Source organism: Nomascus leucogenys, chromosome 19, assembly GCF_006542625.1.
Source record: "Nomascus leucogenys isolate Asia chromosome 19, Asia_NLE_v1, whole genome shotgun sequence".
In the NCBI taxonomy this organism is placed as follows: Eukaryota; Metazoa; Chordata; class Mammalia; order Primates; family Hylobatidae; genus Nomascus; species Nomascus leucogenys.
The window spans coordinates 66,026,949-66,046,979 of NC_044399.1; the positions used below are offsets into that span (position 1 = coordinate 66,026,949).

Consider the following 20,031-nt stretch of genomic DNA (forward strand, 5'->3'; position numbering starts at 1 on the left):
TCATAAACTTTCTCATACCCTCTTAGTATGTATGTAGCATCATCAGTCTTGATGTTGGAACTGTATTTTGGGTGTGTGTGTAGGAGGTCTGTTCTATTTCTTTACAGTGCCCACATCAACATCACTCACTTAGATACTTAATTACCTGCAGTCCTGCCTTCATTACTCAACTGTGCCTGAATGCCTGGTTTCCCCAATGACGTGAAAAGCTAGACGAGACTGTGTGTCTAAAGCACCTACCACAGTGCCGTGAGTTTTTAGGAACCCAATATAATCTTTTTATTTGAACTCATTCATTCATTCATTCATTCATTCTTTTGACATTTATTCAATTCCTACTACCTGCCAGATACTGGGGAAGACAATAATAAAAAACAACAACAACAAAAAACACAAGCCTTTCAGGAGCCTGCAGTCCTAGCTTAGGGCAAAAGGAGATGAGGGAGGCCTTGGTAGGTATGTAGAATTCTGCTGGGCAGAGATGGAGGTAGAGTGAAGGAAAGGGATTTTTTTTTTTTTTTTTTTTTTTTTGATGGGGGAAGGATCAAGAAGGGCTAAAGCCTGGAGGAGGGAGAGTGTAGGGCCTGATAGGAAGCAGCGTGATTGCTGCAGAGGAGTCTTTTGCCTTACCACCGACAGGAACAGCTGGAGAAGGACAGAGGCATGTGACCGGGGCTTGCAGAGGCTTTTGTCCCGTGGAAATGAACACATGTCCTGGCTTTACATATTCCTTCACATGGGCTCTGTGGCTTCCCAGTTTCACCCTGATAACTTACAGCAGGGAATCATCCTCCAATGGTGCAGATAAGTCGTGTGGAGGTGGTGTGTGGAGTGGAGCAGGAGGCACCGGGGGACTGGAGTTCTGGCCCCAGCACCACCACTTTTGAGCCAATGGACTTGGAGCCTGTTTTAAAACCCTTGTGAGTTTTTTTTCATTTGGAAAATGAGGCCAAGTCATGTGGTCTGCCATATCTCATACTGTTATGTAGATACAAATGCTTTGAAGGCTATAAAGCTCTCCCTTTTCCTTCCTGGGGGGCTCCTATGGCTATTGAATTGCAACTGCTGGTTTACTTGTCTGTTACTGCCACAAGACTGTGAGCTCCCTGCGGGCAAGAACTTTTGTGGGCCTCTTTGTACGGCTTAGACCCAGCAGGGTGCCTGGCACTTAGGAAATGCTCAGTTAATAAGATTTGACATCTGCCTGGCCAGCAGGAGGGCTCTTGACAGGCTGAGAAAGCTGCAGCTGCTGTAATTACTTCTCTCCGTGCTGAGGAGCTGACTTTCATCTTCTTCCAGGCAGCCACTCACCCCCTCTTCCCAGTTTGCATCATTATTAACCCTTCTGCAGTCCTGCAACCCCCTCTGGCGTCTCCACAAAACTGAGCAAATTACACTGTGATCAGCGCTCCCAGCTGCCAGGGCTGGATCTGAAACACACTTTCTTGAAGCTCTAGATTGAATACAATTGCAACATTTAATCTTCCAAATGAGGCAAAGGGATTTCTAGCCTTCTAATAAGCTAAATGGAAATGACTAATTAACCTAATTACTTTGGACTGTGTAGCAAAATACAACCAAGCTAAATTGGCAACCAGACTGGTAGTGAGGGGCCTTTTCAAAGGCTAACAAAGGCCTTCATCGCAGATGAAATTTTCTAATGAGCAACAGAGCGTGCCCATTACCTGAAAGTTCTGCATTTGATAGGACCTAAAAAACCCTTACAAAGGATATTAATAAAAGCAGTATTTTATCACAAAGATTTCATTCATTACCTGCTTATTAGTTCTTCTGAGGAAACAAAGCAATCAGTCCTCATCATGAGATACAATGCTTAAAATTTTTTTTTAAAAAATCATGTCCTATTCAATTATACTTATTTTGTTTCTTTAGGCTAAAATCCAACCAAACACTTAAAAAGAGCATTCATCAAAGGCTTTGGCAATGAGTACTACATAACGCATTGTGTTTCACCTGCTCACATCCTGTGCTGTGCTTGAGTTTGATGGGTCTGGACTTCGCTGCTCTTCCTAACAAATTCACATAGAGAGACAAAGCTTCTCTAGTTGGCAAAAGCCTTTGAACAGCCAAATGAGCTCAGCCCACAAAACAAAACAAAAAAGCAAAGTGAAGCAAGGCAAAGCGAACCAAACAATCCATTTTGTGAAAAGAGGAATGAAATTAAATTGTACATAGCTTTTTGGGTTGAGCTTTGTAAAATGAAAGCACTGAAGAGTGCTTGTGAATCATTTATTCCTTATGACTTTTGTTGCAGAGGGCTCTGTGGAGTAATATAAAGAGAGGCAACTGGACTTGGTCCAACTGCACAACTCACAGTTCCTGAAAGTTTTTCCTTCTTTGGACAAATTCTATGCGGTACAATCCATATCAACTACAACATCTAGACACCAGATAGCTGGGTGATTAATCATCATAATTGTTATGGGGTGAATTGTGTCTCCCCAAAATATATATTGAAGAAATAACCTCCTGGACTTGTGAATGTGACCTTATTTGGAAATAGGGTCTTTGTAGATGTAATCAAGTCACAGTGAAGTCACTAGTGTGGACCCTAATCTATTATGACTGGTGGCCTTATAAGAAGCGGAAAGGGCCGGGTGCGGCAGCTCATGCCTGTAATCCCAGCACTTTGGGAGGCCGAGGCAGGCAGATCGTGAGGTCAAGAGATCGAGACCATCCTGGCCAACATGGTGAAACTCTATCTCTACTAAAAATACAAAAATTAGCTGGGCGTGGTGGCACACGCCTGTAATCCCAGCTACTTGGGAGGCTGAGGCAGGAGAATCGCTTGAACCCGGGAGGTGGAGGTTGCAGTGAGCGGAGATTTTGCCACTGCACTCCAGCCTCGCGACAGAGCGAGACTTCGTCTCAAAAAAATAAAAAAAATAAAAAAAAGAAAGAAGTGGAAAGGCAGAGACTCACAGAGGAAAGACAGCCAGACAGCCATGTGAAGATGGAGACAGACCCTGGAGTTATGCTGCCACAAAGCAAAAGACACCAGGGGCTACCAGAAGCTGGAAGAGGTGAGGAAGCATCCTTCCCTAGAGCCTCTGGAGGGAGCACGGCCCTGCCGACACCTTAATTTCAGCTTTCAGCCTCCACGACTGTGAGAGAACAGATTTCTGTTGTTTTAAGCCACTCCATTTGTAGTACTTTCTTAGAACAGCTCTAGGAAACAAATACAGCAACCATAACCAATCAGCTTCCATTGGTTTAGCATTTACTCTGTGTCTTATGTAGTAGCCTTGTGAGAAAGGTATTCCGATGACCATTTTGCAGACGAGGAAGCCAAGGCTCAGAGGAATAAGATAACATGTCAGAGGCCACACACACAAACTTGAAGTTGAATCCAGGGATGTCTGACTCCAGAGCCTGTGTTAGTTAGTCCATCTCCATCATTGCTCCAGTTCTGCAAAGGGGTTCATTCAGAACTGTTTTACAGAACTAACTTAGTTTCCGTAAAGGCATCAGACTACAAGAAATTATTGTCTAGCTCTGGACCATACTGTCCTACGAGGTAGCCACTGGCCATGAGTGACTCCCAAGTACTTGAAATGTGGCTGGCGGGACTGAGAGACTGAATTTTTAATTGTATTTAATTTTAATGGTCTTAAAATTCAAGTGTAGAAAATAGGACTTGTTTCATTAATTGGAAAACTTCTAAAGATTGTTGGAACAACTTGGGTATATGAATCAATCAATTTTATGGAATCTCAATACAAATGTCTTTGATGAAAATTTGGCATCTGAATTGAGATGAGCTATAAGTTTAAAAAATATTCACCAGATTTCAAAGCCTTAGTATAAAAATACAAAATATCTCAGTAATAATTTTATAACAACTGCATATTGAGATAATATTTTGGCTGTATTGGCTTAAAGAAAATATCTTGCTAAAATTGATTTTATCCATTTTTTTTTTTTTGAGATGGAGTTTCGCTCTTGTCATCCAGGCTGGAGCGCAATGGCGCGATCTCAGCTCACTTCACCCTCCGCCTCCCAGGTTCAAGCAATTCTCCAGCCTCAGCCTCCCAAGTAGCTGGGATTACAGCATGCACCACCACACCTGGCTAATTTTGTACTTTTAGTAGAGACGGGGTTTCACCATGTTGGCCAGGCTGGTCTTGAACTCCTGACCTCAGGTGATCCGCCCGCCTTGGCCTCCCAAAGTGCTGGGATTACAGATGTGAGCCACCATGCCCGGTCAATTTTATCTATTTTTAAAAACATTTTTTAATGCATCTATAGAAAATTTAAAATTACTTAAGTGGTTTGCATTATATTTCTTTTTGACAGTGCTACTCTAAAGTGTGTCTATTCATTTGTATCTTATGTAGCCCAGGAAAATGGATGGTTTCAACTTCTCTGCATTTATTTAATCACTCTTAGGCATTTTGTAACTTTGTAATTTGGGTTTCTGTTGTGAATGGAGTACCCCCTTATTTCTTCCTCAGTATATTATTTCCCTTCTCATTCACCAGATTGGGCCCAGAATGACAAATAAAATTAAATAAAAATCAAATTGCAACTTTATTATTTAGATCAGAGATTGGCAAACTACAGCTTGCAGGCCCAATCTGGCCCATCACCTGTTTTTGTCAATAAAGTTTTATTGGAACGCAGCCATGTCCATTCATTTACATACTGTGTCTGGCTTTGGCAGAGTTGAGTAGTTGCTACAGAGTCTGGCCTACGAAGGCTAAGTGGCCCGCATAATTGTCATGGAGTGAACTGTGTCCCTCCAAGGTAAAATATATACTGAAGAACTAATCTCCCGGCCTCGTGAATGTGATCTTATTTGGAAATAGGGTCTTTGTAGATGTAATCAAGTTAAGATGGAGTTACTAGTGTGGGCCCTAATGCAATATAACTGGTGCTCTTATAAGAAGCAGAGAGACAGGGACTCACAGAGGGAAGACAGCCACGTGAAGATGGGAAGATGGTGATATTTACTAAGTGGCCCTTTGCAGAAAAAGTGGGACAACTCTTGATTTAGATATAGTCCTAAAGTTGGTGAAAACAATACAGGCTCTGAAAAAGAAGTTAGAAAACTATCTTTGAGCAATGGTAGCATTAATGGAATGAGCCTAGAATTTCCTGAGATGACTCCTTTGAAGGGGACAGCAGGTATATAAATAATTAAGTTCTAGGTTTTCGTTATAAAGTAAAACTACTTAGATGGATATCGAGGGAATCATGCTAAATGAGCACACCAATCCCGCATGGTTATATACTGTATAATTCCATTTATGTAACAGCCTTGAGATGACAGAAAATTATACAAATGGGGAACAGATTCGTGGTTGGTAGGTATTGGGAACTGGGTAAGGGAAGATGTTGTTGTGGTTATAGAAGGCCAACATGGGAGGTCCCTGTAATGATGGAACTTTCTGGATTGTATCAATGACAATTTCCCAGATGGGTTATTGTACTATAGTATTGCAAGATGTTACCATTGTGGAAAACTGGGTACAAGGGATATCTCTGTATTATTTCTTAAAATTACATATGAATCATTGCCTCAAAATAAACCATTTTAATAAAAAAATAAAGAGAAAGCCAATCATATTACTTTACTCTTACACTTCTTTGTGCTACTAAACATCTATAAAATGCAATAAACACAGGAGATCATAAACAAGATTCATCTTATGCACATGCTATTCCTCACATGGCGCTGAAACCTGTCATAGGTGTTCATTCAACTGCCTGCATGGAGCGCAGGCCTGGACTCTGGAGAGAGCTGGTGTTGCCTCACCCAGCATTCCCTGCCAGGCATTGTGTCAGGATGTGTGAATTGCAGGCATAGTACCTACTGAAAGAACCTTATAGTTTGTGATCTTTTCAACACTCAAAGAATCCCAGCTAAACTAAGCTGCATGACATGGAATGAAAATAGGCTCTGCCATCAGACAGAACAAAATTTGTGTTCCGGGCTTCTGGTAAGCATGGGACCTGTTTCCTCTTATGTTAAATGGGAAATAATACCTATTGCCCAGGTGGATATGAGAATTAAATAAGGTAATGCATTTCCAAGGCACTCAATATATAAGAGCTGTTATTAACTGCTGAGCATCCCAGGTTGAAATGCATTCCTGCTTTGAGTCTGAGTTAGGATTCAGATGCCTGAATACAGCGCTGGCATCTGCTGTTTTATGGAAATGTTGTGGCAGCCTCTCCCCATCAACCCCAGGGACTCACCGAGGAGCCCATTTTCCAGCCTTAAGCCCTGGTAGGTGAAAAGCAGCTCAGCTGACTCAGGGGGGATCACAGGAACTTCCTGTTTCCTCACACCCTGGAGGCAGAGCCCTCATACACCAGCGTGCACCTGCTTCTTCTCTCCAGGCCCAGGAAAGATGAGCTCACTGTGGGGATGCGAGGAAAGGGATGCGCCCATGTTTAACACAGCTCAATGCTTGAACTCCAAAAGAGAGCCCTGCTGACTTCATGCGGACCAGTGTCAGAGGTAAACTCTGAGAGATAACAGCATGGCTTTTTTCTAGGGGTCAATACTAACCTTGACGGCTCCCCACGCCTGATGGGAGAGGAACTCCACGGGGCTGGCGGTGCCCGTCTGCACTGGAGATCGAAGCAGGAAATCCAACTCCACTGCATCGACTTCTCGGTTCATGAGGAGAATCTGCAATGTGGAGAAATGACACTGCATTTCTTTAGCTCGTAGCCAGAGTCCTAGAAATCTTAGGGGTTGTCATTCAGTATAATTATTACTGCCTCTAATACTGGTTTGCCCATCAATTTTGGTTGTTTAGTGAGGGTAGAGTGGAACGAAGTGTATATTCACACACATTACTACTGTGTCCATCTAGTTTTACCCCAAATATCAGAGTGACTTAACTGCACATAGCGAGTGACTATATCCTGGTTAATAAGCATTTATTACACATCAATCATAAATGCCATGGAGTATGTTTCTGCAATCCAATTGAGCAGATGACACATACAAATGACACGACCTGAGGAGAATGTCAAAGTGACGTATGAATATGTGGCAGCTAGAAATGTGGATAGGAATCCATAATGCTAAAGGAGTTACAGAGTAGTTACCAGCAAGTGAGGGGCAGGAAGAAATTAATTTGACTAAACTTTCTAAAAGTAGTTTCTTTTCTTTTACTTTAAGTTCTGGGATACACGTGCAGAACGTGCAGGTTTGTTACATAGATATACATGCACCATGGTGGTTTGCTTGCACCTGTCAACCTGTCATCTAGGTTTTAAGCCCTGCATGCCTTAGATATTTGTCCTAATGCTCTCCCTCCCCTTTCCCCCCACCCTCTGACAGGCCCCAGTGTGTGACATTCCCTGTGTCCATGTGTTCTCATTGTTCAACTCCCACTTATGAGTGAGAACATGTGGTGTTTGGTTTTCTGTTCCCGTGTTAGTTTGCTGAGAATGATGGTTTCCGGCTTCATCTATGTCCCTGCAAAGGACATGAACTTGTTCTTTTTTATGGCTGCATAGTATTCCATGGTGAATATGTGCCACCTTTTCTTTATCCAGTCTACCACTGATGGGCATGTGGGTTGGTTCCAGGTCTTTGCTATTGTAAATAGTGCTGCAATAAACATACGTGTGCATGTGTCTTTCCTATAAGTAGTTTTGGATTGGGTCTTGGAGAAGCTAAGAGATGGGGATATTTCCACAGAAGGGAAGACGTTCCATGGAGTAGGAAATGGAAAAAGCAGAGGCTTGAAAGGGGAATTAGTGAGCTGTGTACAGAGGAGAGAACAGCCTTTGGCTTAGTTTGAGCTCACGATTCACGCTGAGAGGTGGGGCCCACATTTTTTTTTTTTTGCAAAGGCCAAGCTGTCATCTGGGCTGGAGTGAGGAATACAGGGGGTGAGAGGGGTGAGGCACAGCAACACTCACCCATGAACTCAAGCAGGCCCTGAAAGGTGCAAACGGAGTCAGCACACAAGTGATGATGGGGTATCTGACTTTTGGAATTGGAAAGGGCCTTCGAGATAATTAGTTTGTGCTCCCAATTTACATATTGGAAAAAATTCCAATTCTAAATGATTACAGGGACATGTAAAAGGAAGTAAATTATCCTGGATGCAATGGCTCAGGCCTGTAATCCTAGCACTTTGGTAGGCCGAGGCGGGTGGAGCACCTGAGGTCAGGAGTTTGAGACGAGCCTGGCCAATATGGTGAAACCCCGTCTCTACTTAAAATGCAAAAAAAATTAGCTGGGCCTGGTGGTGCACATCTGTAATCCCAGCTACTCGGGAACCTGAGGCAGGAGAATCACTTGAACTGGGGAGGTGGAGGTTGCAGTGAGCCAGGATCACACCACTGCATTCCAGCCTGGACAACAGAGTGAGACTCCATCTCAAAATAAAAAAAAGGAAGTAAATTTTCATGGTTTTTTGATGTTGAGAATAACTAGAAGACAAAGGTTTCTTCTTAAAGATGCAGGAACATTGGAAATCCCTGCTTCGCAAACCCTTGAGAACCAACGTTACTGAAAACTTTCTAAGGCCAAGGCTGCTACAGTTGTGGAAAGACCTGTGCAATTTCTTATCCCAGGGGATGCCTGTATCAGTAAACTCGCAATCCAAAGGTAAATAAATAATGATGGATACTCTACCCAATTTCTTACAGCATTTCAAAAAGCATCTAGTTATTGGTATGGTTTCATCTAGTTTCATCTTCAGTGCCAGTTTTGATTGATTGGTAGTGGCTGCTGGAGGGCTGTGCTGAGGAAGATCTTAGATCATCCAGGATCAGCAAGAAAAAGTACAATGATGGATAAGTATGTCTGCCATAAGTGGGAAATGGTGGGGGCAGATGCAAACACCATATTGGACCTTCTTGTCTGATGCCTCTATCCAAAGACAGATAGTCTGGACATGCTGTGGAAAGTGATGTTCAAAGAAGAAAGTTTCTTAACACCTGCTGTCTGGGCACTAAAAATAACCTGTTTTCTGGAAACTTCTTCAATCCACTTTTACCTGAAAGGTGAGCTGGGCAAGGTAGGTCAGCTTATCACACTCAAAGAGCCCGCGGGTGGTGTACTGGTACACAGAGAAGGTTATGCTGTCTATTAGGTTGGCCACCCGCTCCCTGAGGCTCTCGTCAGGAGCAGCCCTCTCCACAGCCTTCTGGAAGACGATACTGAAGGCCTGGGGACAGAAGGCAGGAAACTGGTAAGGTATACAGCCCTCTTACTACATATTAGTGGTCTTACCTGTGAAGAATGTGATAGTTTTCCAGCCCACAGAAATTTTTTCCCAACGCCAGGCACGGTGGCTCATGCCTGTAATCACAGTGCTTTGGGAGGCCAAGGTAGGAGGATCACCTGAGGTCAGGAGTTTGAGACCAGCCTGGCCAACATGGTAAAACACTGTTTCTACTAAAAGTACACAAATTAGCGGGTGTGGTGGTGCATGCCTGTAATCCCAGCTACTCAGGAGGCTGAGGTGGGAGAATCGCTTGAACCTGGGAGGCAGAGTTCGCAGGGAGCCGAGATGGTGCCACTGCACTTCAGGCTGGGCGACAGAGTGACTCTGTCTCAAAAAGAAAAACAAACAACAAAAAAACCCCAAAAAACAAAGAAATGTTTTCCCAAAATATCCTGCCAAGGACAATGGTAACAAGAAAACATGCTATTATCTTTTCTTAGTTTGCTCATGTGAATTATTACATAGCTATAAGCATATATACCTCTGCAGTGATGAGACGAGTCCTTGCGAGCAGCCTCCTTTCTCATGGACCCTTCCTGCAATGTGGGGAGCGTAGCCTGCTTGGGTTACATCTTCTGAACTACACATTATGTGTATAATCTAATATAAAAATCATGTGAATCGGTTTTCCATTGTTTTAAACTTAGATATTGACTATTTAAAAAAGTAAATATTTGGAATGTTGCATTTTAAATGTGATATGGTGATATGAATAGAACAAACAAAGAAAATAAAAGCCAAGGCCAGGTGCAGTGGTTCATTCCTGTAATCTCAGCACTTTGGGAGGTAGAGCTGAGAGGATCACTTGAGGCCAGAAGTTCAAAACCAGCCTGGGCAAGATAGCAAGACCGTGTCTCTACAAAAAATTAAATTGTCTGGGCATGGTGGCACACACCTGTAGTTCTAGCTACTTGGGAAGCTGAAGCGGGAGTTTGAGGCTGCAATGAGCTATACTGGTGCCACTGCACTTCAGCCTGGGCAACAGAGTGAGACCCTGTCTCAAAATAACCTAAGAAACAAAACAAAACAAAACAACAACAACAACAAAAAAAAAACAACAAAAAACAGAACAAAAGAAAATACAAGCCAAGATATAATTGGAACTTTTCAATTTTGGGTTATGCAGATTTCCAGCCTTTTCTCTATTTTCCTTTTGTGGCTTCAATAAGAAAAAAAAATCTTAAGTCTTTCTAACACCACCAAGTATTTGAACTTTAATGGAAACCAGATAAGATTTGAGTCTCAATATCTATTCATTTGCAAAGTAGGAAAATGTGAATTTCTGTCTCCCTTCCATGGCTCCAGGATGTTTCTTGTTAACAAAGGCTTTGCAGCCTTTCTTCTTTATTTAGTTTTAATGATCTTTGCAAAATTTTCTGCCCATGTTCAACCCAATCCATTGTGATGGTTACCTTCACTTGATAGATTTTAGACAGGAAGAATAGCTCATTAGAGGCTGATAATGTCCCCCCAGCACCACAGAGAGCAATTTGGGAAGATTCCAGAACAGTTTCATAGAGACAGAGTGGAGAGCTTTCTCCTAGCCGTTACTATGGCTTTTCCCCAAAGCTCTCTCTTTATCAAAATAACAATAATTAGTAAAGAATCTCTATGTTATTTAAGTTTAAACCAAGTGATTCACAATTCAGGAAAAGATCTAAAAAAAATAAAAAACCTAGATACATTTAGCATTTTCTTTACATTAAACTAATTTTGGCTCTCTTTTTCTTTTCTGTACTAAAAAAAGACACAAAACCCAAAAACCTTCTTCCTCTTACTTCTGGTGTCAGAACAGCTCTGGTGCTGGGCCTGATCCCACTTCCACAGCATCTTCCAGAAGGTCCCTTCTCCTGCCCATGGAGTCTTATCATTGACTCAAACCACCCTCATATATACTCATCAGCTTTTGTAATTTTTTCGTAGGGCCCTTATCCATTGCCTTGTATCTTTGGTATTTTTCATCTTTTTACCAGGTTATGAGCACATATAGTGGGGCCCAGGCCTTACTCACTTTCTTACACTTCCCCAAATCTAGCCCATCTCTTCACCTACAGTGAGCACTAAAAATATTTGTTGGATGGATGACTGTGTCCTGCCACTGCCTAAAAGAACTTAGGCAAAGTATGAGCAATGCTCTAGACCAAGGGTATCAAATTCAATGCCTTCAGGGGCCAGGTGTTTAACACCAAACAGGGAGGCATAAGGACTGTGGCAACACTGGAGGCACATGCCAGTCTAGGGGGGCAGCATCCCTTGGCTCCAGCAAAATCACGCCACGTGGGATGTGAGCTCAGTGTTGTCAATCTTCCAAACCTTCATGAGAAGCCATAATTTGGAACTTACATAACTTCTCCTCATTTTTAAATGTTGGCAACCAATTAAAGTACTTGAAAAGCCCTCCAAGGACCAAAGAAAACAGGACAATAGGCCCTTGGGCTTCCAATTTGAGACCAATGCTGTGTTATTTTCGCCTCTGCCTATCTGATGCAGGCTTCTTCTAACTATTTTGAGAAGTGTTATTCCCCCAGCCACGTCTCTCTGCAGAATGCACACACTACAGAAAGCTGGGCCTCCCATCAATCTGCAGGAGACCCCAGCGAGGTGTCTTTCACTCTGAGGCACCCTGTGAATGTGTCTTATTAACCTTTGCCTTGCCTTTGGCTAAATCTTGAAGGAAAATTACTTTACGGCCACTTAAGTTCCATCTTAATCATGTTATAAACTTCCAAGTTCAAAACCTGGCTGTTGAAGAGTTTTTGCATGTGTAAACACACACACAAACACATTTTAATATATTCCTGCTCAAAACACTTTTGAAAGCCGGGATGAATGGTTCCTGCCACGTTGGCCTATCTGGGGTTTCCATATTCTGAGAATGCCTCTTCTTTTTCTGCCAGGAAGGGGAACTGTAAAATCCAACCCCAGACAAAAGCCAAGACCATGGAAACTACAATGGCCCATTTTTCTTCAAAACAGAGAAGGCTTCTAAATGCATCATGGTTTCGATATTTTTGAACACCCTTACTTCAGCTACTTATCATGAAGCAGTTAACCTGCTTTTAATGATCAGGTTGGTCAATGAACAGCTGTTTTTGCAATTCTTAATATCAGTATGGTGACCCAAACTCCATCTTCCCTGCTTTAAAAATGGAGCTTCAGAAATTCCTATATCAGGACACTGTTGCTGCCAAACATCTTACAACATGGTTTTGAACACAGATTGTCATGGGCCTCATTTAATTTCTTGTTTTGAGAGAGAGTCACTCTGGTAGGCTTCTGATGGGTACCTATAGTCAATTTCAACTACTCTTGGAAGTAGGGAGATGATCCTGTGGTTATTAGGCTTATCATGCCAACTTTTATGCTGCTTTAAAAGATATTTATAATTCTTTCCTATGTTGCCTTAAACTAAATATGAGGCCAAGTATTGGGTTTCTTTTAAAAACATAAAATATTGGACCAGGTGCAGTGGTTCACGCCTGTAACCCCAGCACTTTGGGAGGCCGAGGCGGGTGGATCACGAGGTCAGGAGATGGAGACCATCCTGGCTAACATGGTGAAACCCCGTCTCTACTAAAAATACAAAGAAATTAGCCGGGTGTGGTGGCTGTAGTCCCAGCTACTCGGGAGGCTGAGGAGGAGAATGGCGTGAACCCGGGAGGCAGAGCTTGCGGTGAGCTGAGATTGTGCCACTGCACTCCAGCCTGGGCGACAAAGCGAGACTCCGTCTCAAAAAAAAAAAAAAAACAAACCTAAAATATTATAAACACAGTTCATCCAATCTGCAGAGACTCTGAGTTAAAATAAAAAGACTGGGAAATGATTAAATGCCATCTTCAATCAAATGAGCCCCAGGAACTGGAGGCCCTCTGATTTCTCATCTGCTCACCACCATCCCCGCCATCTTGGTCTTCACATGGTGGTTTAGCTGAAAGCACTCCACAGATCCTGAAGTGTGTGTGCTCTCTCTCTGTCTCTCTCTCTGTGTGTGTGTGTGTGTGTGACTGTGTGTATGTGAAATCTCCATGTGTCTATATACATATGGTCTCTCTCTCCTATTTCTCTGTGTGTATGTGTATGCATGTCCTCTTTGTTGGGTCAAACCAAAGAAGTTTAGAAATGCTTCACTACCTCCTAATGCCTCTTCAATTATGGTCTTTTGGTGAATGCCCTGGGGGGAAAGATGTACTTTCAGAGATGCACTAAGAATTTATAGGTCTTTATTTTTTCATGAGTAAGATAAGTTTAGTCAGCACTTACAATCTGCTAACATCTTTGGTTTTAGGAATATTTCAACAATCATAAGGCAGGAGCTTTGGGGATATTAGGGTCATAAGAAAACTAATTTAAAGTTGGTGTATTATTATTGCCTGCTTTGGATGTTAATCAATACAAGTGACACATTTGATTGTCTATTATATTTTAAGCTCTTTGGGGACAGAGATCACTTCTCAGATTTCTTCGGTATCACCTTCCACACATTCAGTAAGCATAGTACCCACCATATCATGTGTGCCTACTGAAAGAATGAGCCAAGACTTGCTGTGGTGTCCTGTTCTGTTCCAGTCAAAATTACCCGTGAGTCATGTAAGACCCAATTAAAGAGATGAGGATGGTAAGAGATGTCTGAAGGTAACATAGCTGCTCTCCTGGCTTTGATCTTACAGACCTGCCATAGCTAATGATCTTACATGGATAAGCTCTCACAGAGAGCTGCATTGGCAATATTACCCTGCTTTATTATAATCAGGCAAGAAACTCCAGGTATAAGTCACCTTGAGAGAAAACTGGTACATTGGATGGATCTTGCTGAGGTCGTTCATGATGAAGTAGAGCAGTGAGGCCCTGGCAGCTGCTGGCCGGTAGTGCTCTCGGGCCTTGTTGATTTTCACTTCGGTCACCTTGGCCTCCTGGACCTGTTGGAAAAATAAACAGCAGCTCACTGTTCCAACCAACCTGGGCTTCCTGAGAATCAACTTGGTCCCTCTGTGTGAGTAGACATGTGTCTGCTTAGGGGATGGAGTGAAGAGGGATGGGGATGATGGGTAGAAAGTTGAAAAGCTACTATGGTATTCCTTCCTAGAACTTGGATGAGAAAGGAGATGGTAAACTTCTAGTGCTTTTGGAGGGTGAGGTGTCAGCTCTTCCAGATGGGAAGTGTGAGCCATGAAAGCCTCCACACTCCATGTCTAATGAGAAAGATTTCATGGAAATGCAAAAAAAAAAAAAGAAAAAAGTATGACTGAAAAATGAACTGGAACGCCAAGCAGTGGAAATCCAGGGAAAGAAGCATAGTATAGTCTTCCTTTTTCTTAATTTTTATGAAATAGTTCATATGTAATTTCACAAAGATATCTTTCAATGGAATATTCTATTTTCAGAAAAATTCTTTTTTTTTTTTTTTTTTTATTTGAGACGAAGTCTCGCTCTTGTCCCCCAGGCTGGAGTCCAATGGCATGGATCTCAGCTCACTGCAACCTCCGCCTCCTGGGTTCAAGTGATTCTCCTGCCTCAGCCTCCCCAGTAGCTGGGATTATAGGCGCCTGCCACCACGCCTGACTAATTTTTGTATTTTTAGTAGAGAAGGGGTTTCACCATGTTGGCCAGGCTGGTCTCGAACTCCTGACCTCAGGTGATTCCCCCGCCTTGGCCTCCCAAAGTGCTGGGATTACAGGTGTGAGCCACCACGCCTGGCCAGAAAATTTCTTATGACAGGTAAAAATAAGAAATGAGACCTCAGGATCAGGAAGACAGATTTCTGTTAGACTATGCCTCTAAATGCAAACCTCAATATGCTCTGCCCTTATGCTCCAAAATAGAGGAAAGTTACTGATAATTTGTGGGAGCACCACAGGAAAAGGCAATGATCCTTATTGAAGATGTTCTTATAATAAACAATTATAAACTGCAGGAGTATTACAAAAGGGAACAATCAGAAGGCCCCTTTCCAAAACGAAACAAAACCAAAAACACCCAGATGGATTAGCATCTCATGAACTGAGAATGACTGAACAAACTCACCATTAACAAAGTATGTTTTAGAGCAGTGGACACAAAAGGAAGCATAAAACATGGACATTATGAAAAAGAACAGGCATTTCTGGAAAAGAACCAGCTAGAATTTCTAAAAATAAGAGTATAGTTATTTAAATTTAAAAAGTGTTCAGTTTAAATAATAGACTGGAGTTGAAAAGAAAATCAGCAAACTAAAAGAGAAATCTCAGGAAATTGTTACAAAAGCAACTCAGAAAGAAACAGAGATGGAAAATATGTGAAAGAGGTTCATGATCTTTGATGCCCATCAGGATGTAGCCCAATTTTCCCAGCATGGTTTACACAGCCCTATACAATGGAAACTCAGGCCACCTTTCATGCCTCATTGCCAGTGACCACTTCCAGCTCCCACCTCCTGTATGTTCCAGTTACACTCAAGGGAAGCACCTCCTCCCTCTCACCCAATGTGGGTTGAGTGTTCCTCCTTTGTGTGTTCACTGGTCCCTGTGCTTTCTTGACCTCAGCCCTCAGCCCTGTTTTGTAACTGCCTGTTTACTTGTTTTTCTTCCTTAGAGGGCCAGGCCCTAAAAGCCTAGGATGATGGCAAATTTCTTGCTGTATCTCCAACTTTCATCATGGATCTTAGAATACAGTGGCCTTCAAGTAAGTGTTCATGAGGTGAATAAATGAGAAAGAGAAAGAAGACAAAAAGAAAAGGAACAAAAGGAAAAAGAAAGCTTCATACAACCCTTGGCACACAGCAGGTACTCAATAAGTGTTTACTGATTTTAAAGAAAAAGATAAAAAAAAAAAGAGATGAAGATGCGGGGAGAAGAGATCAGTATGCTGCATCCCGTCCTCTGACCTACACTCTTGACATAAGTTGGGTCTGTCTCCCCAGCTCTCTTATCCAGAGCAGTGGCAGCTCTACCATAATTACTTTAGAAACTCTCATGCCCCCAACCAGAGATATGGAGACCATAGATAACTGATAGTGGAACCTGGTGGTCACATCCCTGCTGTTGACCCAACGTTCGGCTGACTCTTCCTCCTTTCAATCTCATCACTCCAACCTCAGCTGTCCATCACCCCAGAGTGGGTATGACCTGGTTTATCTGTCTTACCCATCATTGCTTTTCATATTTCCTACCTTGTCTCTACCTAGAACGAAGTCTTTCACATTTGGAGAAATCCCAATAATCTGGCCATAAGCATCTTCCCTCAAAGGTATATTGTTCCTGGACACTGTTGCAGATACGCTCTGTCCTGCTCACGGCCAATATCTCCAATGCTCTTCTGATCCAAGCACAGGACTGAGACTGCAAAAGGCCTTGTTGGAGGTTTGGTGGTATGCTGGGACAGAGCAGGGGCTGGGCCCCTTTCCCATCACACCCCGTCTTCTAGTCCTCACAGGGGGGACCGAGGGCCTTCCAAACATTGTAAAATAAAGGAAGCTACACACAGTAGGGCACTGTGTCATCACTTCCCAGGATGATACAGTTTTTGAGAGCTGAATTTCCTAGGAAGTCATTGAGGTTTTCTCATTAAGATCAGACTTGTGACATTCTGCGGTCTGGTGGGTTTTGTCAGGATGCAATCACGCCCAAACCAGTTGGCTTTTCCAGCAGTGCAATTCCTTAGCTTCAGGGCAATTCCACACACTATCTGAGGTAACCATTTTGAGCTACTATTCCCTGCACAGAATACCAGGCCCTGCAAAGGCTTAAGTGTTCATCAACTGTGGATGGAGTTAAGACATCAAAAGTATTTTCCAGAAGGTGGGAACTACATAATACAAGATATATGGGGTAGTCACTTCAGGAATCCTGCCTAGGTAGACTTTCTAGAAGAACCTTGCTAAGACAGAAAAGCCATGTGTTACTTTGACTTTTTTCTAAAAGTCAGACTCATTGTCTAAGGGGAGAGAAAATTGTAGGAGGACCCCAGCCTAGGCTCCCTTCCCAGACTAGCCAGACGAGTTTTACCTTTTTCTCAACTTCGGCAGCAGTCTGCTTGGTGATCTCTAGGTTTTCCACCAGCGCTGTTTCTTCCAGGAAGTTCCCAGAGGCAGAGGAGAGGCGAGAGAGAAGACTGTCTTCCAACGTTTTCAGGGTAATTTTGAATCCATTCTGCTGCTTTGTGAGATCTGACTGCAAATATCAAGCAAGAGACAGTCAGGTGCAGATGCCCAGGGCATCCTGTTCTAAGGATATGTCTGAATAGGGCGAGAGTCCCTTGCCTTAAAGATAGTAAACTGGAGGCAGAATAGCAAAGAGCTTCAGACCATGAGCAGGAGACAAGGAGTCAAAATTGGTGCCCAACTGTATAATATTCTGGGCACATGACCTTGAGCCAGTTTACTCTCTGTACTCTCCTGTAATCCCAGTCCCTACTTGTAGGATTTCTGTGCTATGCTTAATGCACAATGGGCAACACACTGCATTATCAGTGTTCACTAAATGGAGCTTATTTCTGTGACTAGAGGGTTAGGGTCCAGTTTTAGTTCTCTGGAGAGTTCTATTACCAGTTTACTTTAATGAGCAACTCTCCTATGGCTTACTTAAAAAAAAAATCAGCAGAATCTGTCTTCCAGTTTAGACTGTGTAAAACTATGGCAGACTGTGTAAAACCTTCCTCGAGGCTGGAGTGGGGTGCTGGTATCCAAGCGGATCTCATCTCATCTTCCCTTTCTGCTCCATATCCTAAAGCACTAACTTCAGGCAGCTGTAGTGTCTTTGCCCTTGTACAGCCTTTGGATCCGTGGGAAGAACAACCTTCCTGTTGGAGGTTCCAGCCACAGCCACCCTGACCTTTCTTCTGTTTCTTAAAACCACATATCTTGATCCTGCCTTAAGACCAGGATTTGCTGTTCTCTGTGCTGGGAATGCTCTATGCCCAGAGGCTTTACAATTATTTAGGAATTAGCTCAGATGCCAACTCCTCATAGAATCTTTTTCTGACCACCACTGTATAAATTTGCCTTCTCACTTTCCAGTATTACCCTGTTTTATTTTCTTAAAAATTCTTGTCACTAACTGAATGGCATTGTTCATCTGTTTACATTGCTGTTTTCTGTGTTCCTCCACTAGTGTAGTGTGTAGATTCCATGAAGGCTGGGACGTGGTTTTCTTTGTTCACTGCTGAATCCTCCATACCTCAAATCCTGCCTGTTACAGAGTTGGTGCTCCCTAGGTATCTGTTCAATGAATGAATGATTGCAGGAAGCAGAGTCCCAAGGAGCCCTGAACTCAAGCTCTCATGCAGTGGAATTCCGCCCCCGCAACCCCCCATGCTATGTAATCTAATCACGTTTAAAGGGATGACAAAAAGCACGTTATGTGCTATGGATTGAATTGTGTTGTTCTAAAAGTCGTATGTTGAAGCCTTAACTCTCCACGTGATTATATTGGAGATGTGGCCTTTAAGGAGGTAATTAAGGTTAAATGAGGTCATCAGAGTGGAGCCATGGCTTGATGTGATTAGTGCCTTTATAAGAAGAGATACCAGGGAGGTTTCTCTATTTCATTATGTGCAAAGATGATGTCATGTGAGGTCACAGTGAGAAGGCCGCTGCCTCTAAGGCAGGAAAAGAGGCCTCATCAGAAACCAACATGATCGCAGACTTCCAACTTCCAGAATTACAGGAGAACAAATATCTGTTATTTAAGCCACCCCGTCTATGGTATTTTGTTATGGCAGCCCAAGCTGACTAAGACATGACCCTAAAATGGTTGGACCTAGTTCTGTTACCCTTGTAGAATTTCATTCCTGTTAGTTCTGGCACGTGGACCTGTGTGATCAGCGGCACTCATGTTCATGCCAGGCTCTGCTCTTGGTCATAGGAGTGTCCAGTCTCCAAGCTTTTTTTTTTTTCTTTGAGATGGAACCTCACTCTATTTCCAGGCTGGAGTGCAGTGGCACGATCTTGGCTCACTGCAACCTCTGCCTCTCAGGTTCAAGAGATTCTTCTGCTTCAGCTTCCCGAGTAGCTAGGACTATAGGCTAGCGCCACCATACCCAGTTAATTTTTATTTTTTTTTAGTAGAGATGGGGTTTCAGCATGTTGGCCAGGCTGGTCTCAAACTCCTGACGTCGTGATCCGCCCACCTCAGCCTCCCAGAGTGCTGGGATTACAGGCGTGAGCCGCCATGCCCAGCCTTCAAACTGTTTTTGCTTCTGTTCTTCAGCTCACCCATCCTTCTTTTCCCAGTATGGTGTTCCCAGGTTGCTACATGGGGTCGGCAGCCTTCCAGAGTCTAGCAGAACCCACCTGACTGCATCCAGGAAAAACAGCCCCCCTCCGCAACCTCTCCCGGAGTGGAGTACACTGCAGGCTCTAGTGGCAGAGCATTTTCTCCCTTCTGTCCTCACCTTCAGCTGCTCCAAGTCTGGCCTCTCCATGCTGACCACAGCGGCCAGCAACTGGTCCTCCAGGCCATCCCTGGTCACGGTGAAGTTGATCAGGGTGGCCTGAGCCTGCAGCTCGGGCTGGTAGTGAGGATTAGCCAGCTTGGTGTGGAGGATGAGCCGGAACTTGGGATTGTATTCACATTCTTTGTCTCCAATTCTAATGAATCTGGAACATAAAGGCTCACGTGAAGGTGAGGTGCCTTCCTGCAAAATTTGGTTGGGGTCAGAATTTGAGATGTTTTTTTCAAACAATATTGCCATATTCAGATGGATTCCTCCTGAGTACGTCTAGGATGAGCCCTGGGATTCTTTTTTGCACTAATGTTGGGAACAGGTGTGGAGGGGGATAGATGTTTTCCCATGGCCGCCATGTTTGGTTCTGTACTGTGCAACTCTAAGAAGA

At 43.2% G+C, this 20,031-nt stretch overlaps 1 protein-coding gene across 1 annotated transcript in view; it reads right to left on the reverse strand.

Moving 5' to 3' along the window:
- The window catches only part of DNAH9 (dynein axonemal heavy chain 9), a 377,489-nt gene that overhangs the window by 76,169 nt on the left and 281,289 nt on the right, over positions 1-20,031 (reverse strand). The window contains exons 55-59 of the mRNA XM_030799425.1: positions 19,590-19,794; positions 17,204-17,368; positions 14,000-14,140; positions 8,994-9,164; positions 6,539-6,661 (exon numbers count right to left, since the gene is read on the reverse strand). Of these exons, the coding sequence (XP_030655285.1) occupies positions 6,539-6,661; positions 8,994-9,164; positions 14,000-14,140; positions 17,204-17,368; positions 19,590-19,794 (805 nt within the window). The remainder of the gene's footprint in view (positions 1-6,538; positions 6,662-8,993; positions 9,165-13,999; positions 14,141-17,203; positions 17,369-19,589; positions 19,795-20,031) is intronic.